General features: G+C 27.8%; 1 protein-coding gene across 1 annotated transcript in view; it reads left to right on the forward strand.

Moving 5' to 3' along the window:
* Positions 1-8,945, forward strand: part of LOC111625989 (BDNF/NT-3 growth factors receptor-like) — a 30,745-nt gene extending 21,800 nt beyond the window's left edge. Inside the window, exons 4-7 of the mRNA XM_023369257.1 lie at positions 5,563-5,687; positions 5,891-6,064; positions 6,136-6,294; positions 8,429-8,945. Coding sequence (XP_023225025.1) covers positions 5,563-5,687; positions 5,891-6,064; positions 6,136-6,294; positions 8,429-8,686 — 716 coding nt within the window. The 3' untranslated portion in view covers positions 8,687-8,945. The remainder of the gene's footprint in view (positions 1-5,562; positions 5,688-5,890; positions 6,065-6,135; positions 6,295-8,428) is intronic.
* The last annotated feature ends 1,189 nt before the right edge of the window (positions 8,946-10,134 follow it).

Below are 10,134 nucleotides of genomic sequence, written 5' to 3' on the forward strand. Positions count from 1 at the left end.
TGCGTCTATCAACACTTCCTAATAATGTTTTTTGTACTAATAATGTTGTTTGTAAAAATCCAGCAGATAGAATTCATGGATTATTCTCCATCAACGACTCACTTGAGTCTATATGGAATAAATATAATTTATTAACCAAAGTTATTAATGTTACCCCTCCTCCTAAAAATTAATTTTATGTATGGAGTTTTCAAATAAATAAATAAATAATTCATTTTTAATTTGTTAGCAAGTTCTTGTAGAAATTTACAAGAAATCCTGAAGAAAGCAAACAAAAAATTCCCAGAACAGTATTTTTATAAGCCAATCCAAATATTATCTTGCTCTGTATCACTGATAACTTTCTAGACAGTTTTTGTATATAGAATCGAATGATATTCTATTCAGATATAGTATGTACTGTATTATGTCGTAACTCACTGAGAACGATGAAAATAATTAATTGACAAGACTATATCTCGTCTCTAAAATCACACTGTTGTCAATGGCTGCACACCTTAGAGGTAAGAAGGAGTACATGTCAGGAGTTGCAATTTGGCACAGAGTATTGGTGCCCAAATCATGTGCACATAAAATAAACCAGACTTGTAGGTAGTCAGGAGATCGAGAACTGGGTCAAAATAAAATACAGAATGCTGAGACTTTCTATAAACAGCAAGATTTGCGCAAGTTTCTACAAGATGAGTGCGAGATTTGCACATGCATTGCTTGCACTCTCTGAGACAGTCTTGTCCCAAGAATAGCTTTGCTGTTTTACTTATTTTTATTATAAAATGCATGCTAGCAATATGTTTTAATATATTTCTGATTTTTCGATATTTAAATGAGTGTCAGGAATTTTCTGGAATACTTAACATTGAAATGTGTTAATTGTTAGATTTTTAATCATTTTTCAATGTGATCACACTTAACTATGAGAAATAAGCAAAGTTATATTTAAATTTAAAAATCATTTAGACAGAATATGCAATATAACGGTAGTAAAGTAAACCAATCTACACCTACACTACAGTTGCTTACAAAAGTCATCAGACACATGAATATAGGGAAGAAATTATAACAAGAACTGTTGATTTATTGACAAATTTGATTAAAATCTGTTTTTTTATTTGGTTTGTAAGAACAATAAAAATTATAGCATATCATATTTATTTCAATTAAGGATTCCAATTTAGGAAAAAAAATAGAGAAACAAAATGAGAAACAAACTCTAGCTAACAAAAGTCATCAGACAGCTAATGTTTATTGCAAATTAAAAATCAATTATATATAGCAATAAATATTTTAAAACTTGTTGAGTTGCCTTTCTTTCCAATACAGTTTTTCAATCTGTTTGTCATTGATTTCATTAGTTTTTCTGTGATATTTATCTCAATTTTGCCCATTCATATTTGAGAGCACTTGTCAGTTCATTTTTGTTACAAAGATTTAGAAACATATTAGTATCTAGTTCATTCCATAAATGTTCAATTACATTTAAGTCAGGAGACTGTGCTGGTGTCTCAATCACTTTTGGGCAATTATACAGTAGCACTGTTGAACTTTATAGTTGACCCCCCCATAACACTGTTGATAATTCCGTGTTATATGAATTCCATGTTGTATGAGTCACTTAGATTTTACAAATACATGAGCCGTTCACAGCCTGGCACATGTATTTGTAAAATCTAAGTGATTTGTACAACATGGAATTCATATAAAACGGAATAATCAACAATGTTATAGGGGGGTCAATTGTATAAGATTTGTGCTTTGTATCATTATCCTGATAAAAATGCAAAGTATTTGAGATACCCAGTTTTTCTTTAGATTTTGTTTTAAAATATTTAAATATTCTTCTGCAACACAAGTCTTCCAACTCCAGAGGCTGCCACACATGTCCATAGCATAACACATCCTCTTCCATGTTTTACTGTTGGCACAAGATTTNGATAAGTACAGCTTTTGCTTAAGTCTGTAAGAACTAGAGGAGCCACCTTGTTCGCGGACTAGTTATTTCAGTGTAATTACTATTAAAATAAATTTTAAACACTACTGGAAGTGCGTGTTGCAGATGAGAAGATATTATTGATGTATAAATATGAAGAAAGAATGGATTCTTATAACATGAAATAAATATACGAAGCCAGGATTAAGTTTGCCAAATTCAAGAAACTTAATTGAAAGTTCCTGTTTTTTTTTTTTTTTTTACTTCTTTAGCTAAAAAAAAAAAGATATGACAATATGATTCACTTCTTTCAAAGATCCAAATCTTGTAAATGCATTTGATACATTCGATTTGTAGAAGAAAACATATAAAAAAAAAGTTATTAAAGCAAGAAACTATACTTAAAGTATTTAATTTTAGAAAAATAAAATAAAAAAGACAATTTATTTTTTGATTAAGTTTTAATATACTTTCTAGTTCAGCAATTTTTTATTTTATATCCAATATTTGTAGTTTTAAATTTAGGATTAGATTGATGAAATAAACGACCATCTGTCAAGAGGGTGCCTCCCGTGAGGACTTTCTATTGGGACTCGTCCCTATTTTGGTGATGAAAACCCGGAAAACTCCACGTGGCTAGTCTAGTCTTTGATCAGAAGTAAACTCGCAACCAATTAGAAAGAAGTTTTGTACTTTAGTTATAATACAGTTAAACCTTTCAACAACGGCCACTGACAGAAGTATAAAAATGGTCGTTATTAAAAGTGGCCGTTGTTTAGAGGTTNCAATTTTGCCCATTCATATTTGAGAGCACTTGTCAGTTCATTTTTGTTACAAAGATTTAGAAACATATTAGTATCTAGTTCATTCCATAAATGTTCAATTACATTTAAGTCAGGAGACTGTGCTGGTGTCTCAATCACTTTTGGGCAATTATACAGTAGCACTGTTGAACTTTATAGTTGACCCCCCCATAACACTGTTGATAATTCCGTGTTATATGAATTCCATGTTGTATGAGTCACTTAGATTTTACAAATACATGAGCCGTTCACAGCCTGGCACATGTATTTGTAAAATCTAAGTGATTTGTACAACATGGAATTCATATAAAACGGAATAATCAACAATGTTATAGGGGGGTCAATTGTATAAGATTTGTGCTTTGTATCATTATCCTGATAAAAATGCAAAGTATTTGAGATACCCAGTTTTTCTTTAGATTTTGTTTTAAAATATTTAAATATTCTTCTGCAACACAAGTCTTCCAACTCCAGAGGCTGCCACACATGTCCATAGCATAACACATCCTCTTCCATGTTTTACTGTTGGCACAAGATTTTTATTCAGTTTACAATGTGGCTTCCTCCACACCATGATTTGACTTTTGGAGCCAAAGATGTTAAATTTGCTTTAATCTGCAAATATTACATGCTTCCACTATTCATAATCTTTATCCAACATGTTTTTTGCAAACTGGTAGTGAGCTTTCTTATTTTTTTTATTAAAAAAAAATGTTCTCACCACTCTATCATTATATCAACTTCCCTTCATGACTCTTACTGTTTGTGGTTGAACATGAACTCAAGTGTAATTTTCTAACTCAGCTGCTAGTTTTGGTGCACTTGTTTTAGGATTAATTTTTATTTTTTGGATTATACTGCACCTATCTTATACTGTTAACAATGCAGTGCATCCAGATCTTCATTTATTCACAATTCTATGTTCATCTCTGTATCTTTTTATATTATGTACCATTGAGCTGCTGCTTCTTACAATATTACTAATATCTCTAACTGATAGACCTAACTTCCAGTGGTCTATTATTAATTTTCTGATATCTAATGTAGTTTCCCTATGAACTTTTTCCATTTTTACCAAATGATAGTAGTGTGAGAGAAAAAAACTTCAAGGTCATTATAACTGATATGACCATTACAGACTACCATAGAATTATGGATAAATTTCATAAAAATCACAAATAATATCATCGTTAAGCTGTCCTGTTAATTTTGTGACTTTAATATTATAGGATGCTAATTACTTTAGTTCTTTTGTGTCAATTTTCTTGTTATATTGTCAATAATGTAGTAGTATATAGTTAATTTAATTATAATAGAGGAGGTAACAGGAAAGTTTCATTTAGTAATACTTTTATTTTAAAATTAGTAGTATAAATTACTTTAATGACAAAAGTGTCTGATGACTTTTATGACTCACTGTATGTTGCCATCTAATTTAGTATTTTCTGTTTGATACAATTATGGTCAGCACTTGCTTTGTGAATTTGGTTTAATAAATATAAATTTTTATTATCATTTATGAAATATCACATTTAAATACTGTATATTTGTTGACCATCTTTGTGATACTGTATATAGTATACTCTTGCTAATCTGGTCTTTCAATTATTCAGCATACTGTAGTGGCCTATGTGCTTCTGTTTTCATGATAATGTAAGTCACACATTCTATTTTCCTGTTTACTCTGGATTCATTTCTGTGTACAGTTTCCACATCAGTGTGCCATATTACTTGCCTCTGAAAAGAATGAATACTGGAGGGCGACAGATCATATCAGTCATTATCTTTAGAAGGCTTTTAATCTAACATTCTCACTTATCTGGCAATCCTCTGGGAAGCAATAGTCAAATTAGAAAGATTCTAGTTTAGTTTAAATTGTATTTCTAGGAATAACAATCTTAATTTATGACATTAAATCTAATATATATTAAACTCTAATTTAAGATTGTTTTCTATGAATCAATTTTGCATAAAAATGTAAACTACTATATTTCTAACTTTTATGTTTTTAATCAAGCTTAGTTGTAATATGTTATTTTTTGAATAACTTTATTTGAAAAATTTGCACAACTTTTAATACTAAGTATTTTTGCAATATGACAATTATAACCTTATTCTCTCTTTCCAGCAGTTAATTTCAGTCTTGTACTAATGTTTCCAATTTGCTTGAAGTCTTCCTCAGGTCTTTACCATTTCAAATTAAAATTGTTTAAGAGATTCTAGTTCTGAATGCTTTTTAAGAATTTTTTTTATGTAGAAGTAAAAAGAATTCTTAAAAAGCAACTTTGCATTAGCATTTTCTCAAGGAAGTCAAAAATATTAGTGCAAGTCTGAATTCATTATCTGTTGGAAAGAGTGAGTAAGATTATAATTTTGTCATATTGTGAACTGAAGTTCCAGAAATAAAAATTATTTTAATTTTATTATATTTGGAATAAGATTAAAATATCTTAAATTTANATATATAAAATAAACAGGTTTTAAAGTATAATTTAAGGCTATACATTTAAAAGAAGTTAGAAAAAAGAAATGTTTTGAAGTATATAACATTACAGTGACATCGTGACGCGAACGAAATATATAATTCATCACAGATTTCTTTCTCTGCGTGACACTAATTCCAATTACATGACGACAATTTAGGTGTGTGTGTGTGTGTGTGTGTGCGAATTTTGTCAATTTTCTCAAACTTCCTAAGGGATTTAAGTTTGAGTGCATTTGTTGAAAGATTTAAGTTTTTGATATAAAGTACTGTATTATGTGTAGAATATGAAATATGTATAGTTTAGAATTTCCATATAGAATGATGGAAAATAATGCATTTATTATTAGAAACCGATAAAATCCCATGGATGGTTTTTGAATATATGATGTATGGAGATCTAGCGGAACTTTTACGAAGTAATAATCCGATTTTGCCAAGACCAACTGAACATATACCTTACCATTTACAGCAGGTAGGAATTACTTTAACTATATTCACTCCTAAGTATCTATAACAAACTTTGTTACAGTATTGAATAATTTTACAATAAATTTCATTTAAACTTAATTTTATTTTTAAATGTAACATCTAAGAATTCTTATGCTATCATGCACTGTCTAATGGAAAAAATCCTATAAATAAAAATATATAAATTATAATTTCTAATCTTTTCAGTCTGATTTGTTGAAAATAGCGATCCAGATAGCCAATGGAATGATGTATTTATCATCGCAACACTTCGTCCACAGAGATTTAGCTACCAGAAATTGCCTTGTTGGAGAAAATCTTAGCGTAAAAATATCAGATTTTGGAATGACCAGAGATATATATACATCTGATTATTATAAGGTTAGTAAATACCGTTATTTTTTAAAAATAAATTTTAGTTATTTCAGGCATTCAGTTTAATAAATTTTTAGATTGGAGGATCGAGAATGTTGCCAATAAGATGGATGGCACCCGAAAGTATCACCTATGGAAAATTTTCATTAGAATCTGATGTATGGTCATATGGAGTTGTTCTTTGGGAAATTTATACTTTTGGTAAACAACCATATTGTGGACATTCTAATGAAGAGGTAAATTGTTTTAAAATTATCTTTAACTTTGTGTAATTAATATAAAATATATATCATGTATTTTGCATGTATAATAAAATCAAGAAGTCTGAAAGTAGAATACCTTTTAAGTTATAAAAACGAATAATTAATTTATTAATTATTCATTTTTATGAATACAGTTAAATACAATTTATTTAAAATTATAATTTGAATTTTTATAGCATTTGTATGGATTAACTTTAATTCAAGAGCAGTATTTCACTGCTTGTAATCCGACAAAAGTCGTTACACAAAATGGTCTTATCTTTATTAATATTTCTTTCAGAAAATACATTTGTACCACATCAAATGGAAATTAAGTTTACCATTTATTCAATGTTCTATTCGTTAATACGAGAATGTTTCCTGAAGATAATTTCTTGAAAATGTTCAAATTTCTTTCGAATAATTTATACTGAAATTAAGTTTACCATTTATTCAATGTTCTATTCGTTAATACGAGAATGTTTCCTGAAGATAATTTATTGAAAATGTTCAAATTTCTTCAAAACCATACTTGAAGTAAATTAAGTATGCTTTTCCAGATCAGTTTTCCTGAACTATTTCCCACTATTTATTTTTAGTTACAATAGAAAATTAATTTTAATTATAGAGTGAAATAAATGCTAATAAGAGCAATTAGCATCCTACAGGAAGTAAAAAAAACTTTTTTCTTTAATTGAGATAATTTTTAATGTAAATATTTGCATTAAATATATTAAACATAAAGCACATCCTTATTCTGTCATTGTGATTTATTGCTGTTTGATTTGAAGCATGAAAGTTTCAATAGAGTTAATGGAATTGTATATATTTATGTCCTATTTGTTTCAGAGAAGTAGTTTTTACTGCTTTATGTTTTTTACTGCTCACTGCTTTATATTTGACTAAAATGACATGATATGTTAGTGTAAATTAGTTTTGATGACCGATGAAAGAGGTTGAAAATGTGTTTTGTGATTTAAATTTTTCTTGCTGGATTTTTTGTTATTTATGTTCATTTTGATGAATCTAAATTTAGAATTATTCATTTTGTATTCACTTTTAAAGGTTTATACAGATATTTAGTAATAACCATACAAAATATTTTTAGAGTATCCATAAGATAAGATCTTACAGATATTCTAAGATCTTAAAATTCTTAAGTCAAATGTATGTGTATAATATAAAGGTGATTCCAAAACTATGATTGTGCCTTTAATTTTCAGTATTGAGCACTCTTCAACATTGAGGTTGTTTGTGTTGTCGTTTTAAATTTTACTACTGAATATAAACTTATCCTGTTTGATTGTTGCTGCTGAACAATTTATAATTTCCATTTGTTCATCATTACAATTAATATTTATATGTAGTCATTTATGCATGGAAAATATTTAAGACATGTAGTTCTAATTCATGTAGACTTATAATAAAATCAGCTGCAATAAACTGTTGATTGTTCTCTCTATTTCAGTCACCAAAAGTAAACATTTTTGGTGGCTGAAATAGAAAGAACAATACACAAAGAGATCTCATCTTTATGTAAAATATCACTGCCTATGCACTATTGCTGCTATATCAATACCATGGAGTTAATAGATAAAGATTAAATTATTTCAAAAATGGAATTTCTTTATTTAAATACTGTATTACTTATGGCAGACTGCATTGTTTTCAATGTGCTTCTACCAAAATTTTTTCCAGAAACTGCAAAACATATTACGATTATTAATAGCTGAAGATAAAACAAATTTATATGAAATTGTAGGTCAGTTATACATAAAATATTCCGTATTAAAAAGTTATAAAATGAAAGCAGCTGATACTTTCTATGTTTACTGTTTTCAGTTGGCCAGGTGCCAGCATGACAGATGCATTATAAATGTGGTATATGTATCACTGGCATTAAGCCAACTTGTCACCTATGAAATGTGTAAAAATAATAAAAATATTATAAATAAATTTTAGTTATACTCAAATGCTAAATATCATTTTAGTCATAGCTCATCACTGAATATTTTGTCAAGATTAACTATGTATAGTTGGATAATGGCATTTGCTGTAGTNTAAAATAATTCGGTTAATTAACTGAAAGAAAATGATTATAATTTGAATTTTTGTGATACAATTTCAGGTGGTGAGGCAAATACTGCAAGGTACCTTACTGAGGCCTCCCGAAGGATGCAGTCCCTTTATATGTGAAGTTATGGCCGGTTGTTGGAGGAGTGAAACGAAAAGATTAACTTTCCCAGAAATTTATAATATATTGGTATCAAAAGATCCAGATAGAGAGACTCAAGCATCAAACGATATCGATGAGAGAGAAAGTGATAAATTATTGAGTGAAGATAATTATTTGGTTCCAAAACTCCCCTCGTTGACAGTTATATAGATTTTAGTATCTTCAAAACAGATTCTGCTGGTCATTCAGACCAAATGGTGCATTACTATTTTTGTCCAGTACTTTATTGGGGATGCTTCTGGTATACGAATGCCACTTTCATAATAAGAATTCTATGAATTACGCAAAATTTTACGTTTTAATTAAAACTTTAGTTTAATTTTTTATGAATTTCACTAATTTTTAATTGTTTTTTTTTATTATTAAATTTTCTTTATAATATCGAAACTAAACTCGTATTTATATTTTAATATTTATGCCATTTTATAATTTGTCTAACTTATTCAGACTTTGATGATTTAATAAAATGTTATTTTAAAACCAAATCTTAGTATTTAATTTATTAAATAATATTTAAAAGTTATTTTAAATTAATTTTTTTATTATGAAAAATCACATAAAAATATAACTTTTTACTCGTATCTGTTGCATTTGCTCAACAAGTTTTATAGATATTTTAACTAAATTATATATAAATGTATAATTTATTCAATGCATTTTCGAAATTTAATCGAATTGATCTTAATATATATTTTTTAAATTTATAAATAATCCGGTTTGAAAAATCATTACTTTAAGTTAAATTGTTATTTTATTGAAAGATCATTAGATTAATGCAATTCAGTTCAATCGATTATTTCCTTGATAAATAATAGGATTTTATGAAAAATTCGAAGTTTGTTGAAAGAAACATGGCATCTGTTTTAGTCATTTTAGTCATGATAAATGAGAAAAGAGAGATAATGAAAATTGTATTATTTTTCGGATTTATATTATCCAAAATACACGAATTTAATATAACGCTGAAAATCTATCTGAAAAGTCTCTCAATAAACTTGTTAAAAGTTAAGAAAGTTAACAAATTACATTATTATTATCGTTAGCAAATTGAAAACTTCACATAATTCCCTTAAAAACAAATAATTGTTTCTTTTAACTTCATAATGTTGTTATTACTCGATATATGAAAAATTAAATGATTAATTATGAATAATTATAATACATATTATTTAAACAATTAACTCTTATCTATTTTTAAAAGAACTTTTTTAGATCTTTACAAAGTAGGAGCAAAGATAAGTCTTTATCGTTCCTCCACTTTGCATGCACTTCGGCCTTTCTCTTCAGAGTCTGATAGCTTTCTTTTTCTTTCAGATATCTACTCTTCCTTCATACCCAAATATTTTTTCTTCCACTATATAATGTCAAAATGTGCCTTTCTTTTTCTTTTCTCAATACCAAGTTTCTCAAAGTTATACGATCCGTATATCAGTTAAATTGATAGAATAACAGATGAACAGCGGATCTTCTATCCTCCTGTCCATTTCTTATCCTGTAAAATCATCCTAGTTGATGCCAAAATATCTTTTTATGCAGTAATCTAAGTATAAGATAAAGTAATGCGTAAAAATATTCTAATTAAACATAGAATTACATCT

The sequence above is a fragment of the Centruroides sculpturatus genome, unplaced genomic scaffold, assembly GCF_000671375.1.
Source record: "Centruroides sculpturatus isolate CEXI.00-Female unplaced genomic scaffold, Cexi_2.0 scaffold63, whole genome shotgun sequence".
Lineage (NCBI taxonomy): Eukaryota > Metazoa > Arthropoda > Arachnida > Scorpiones > Buthidae > Centruroides > Centruroides sculpturatus.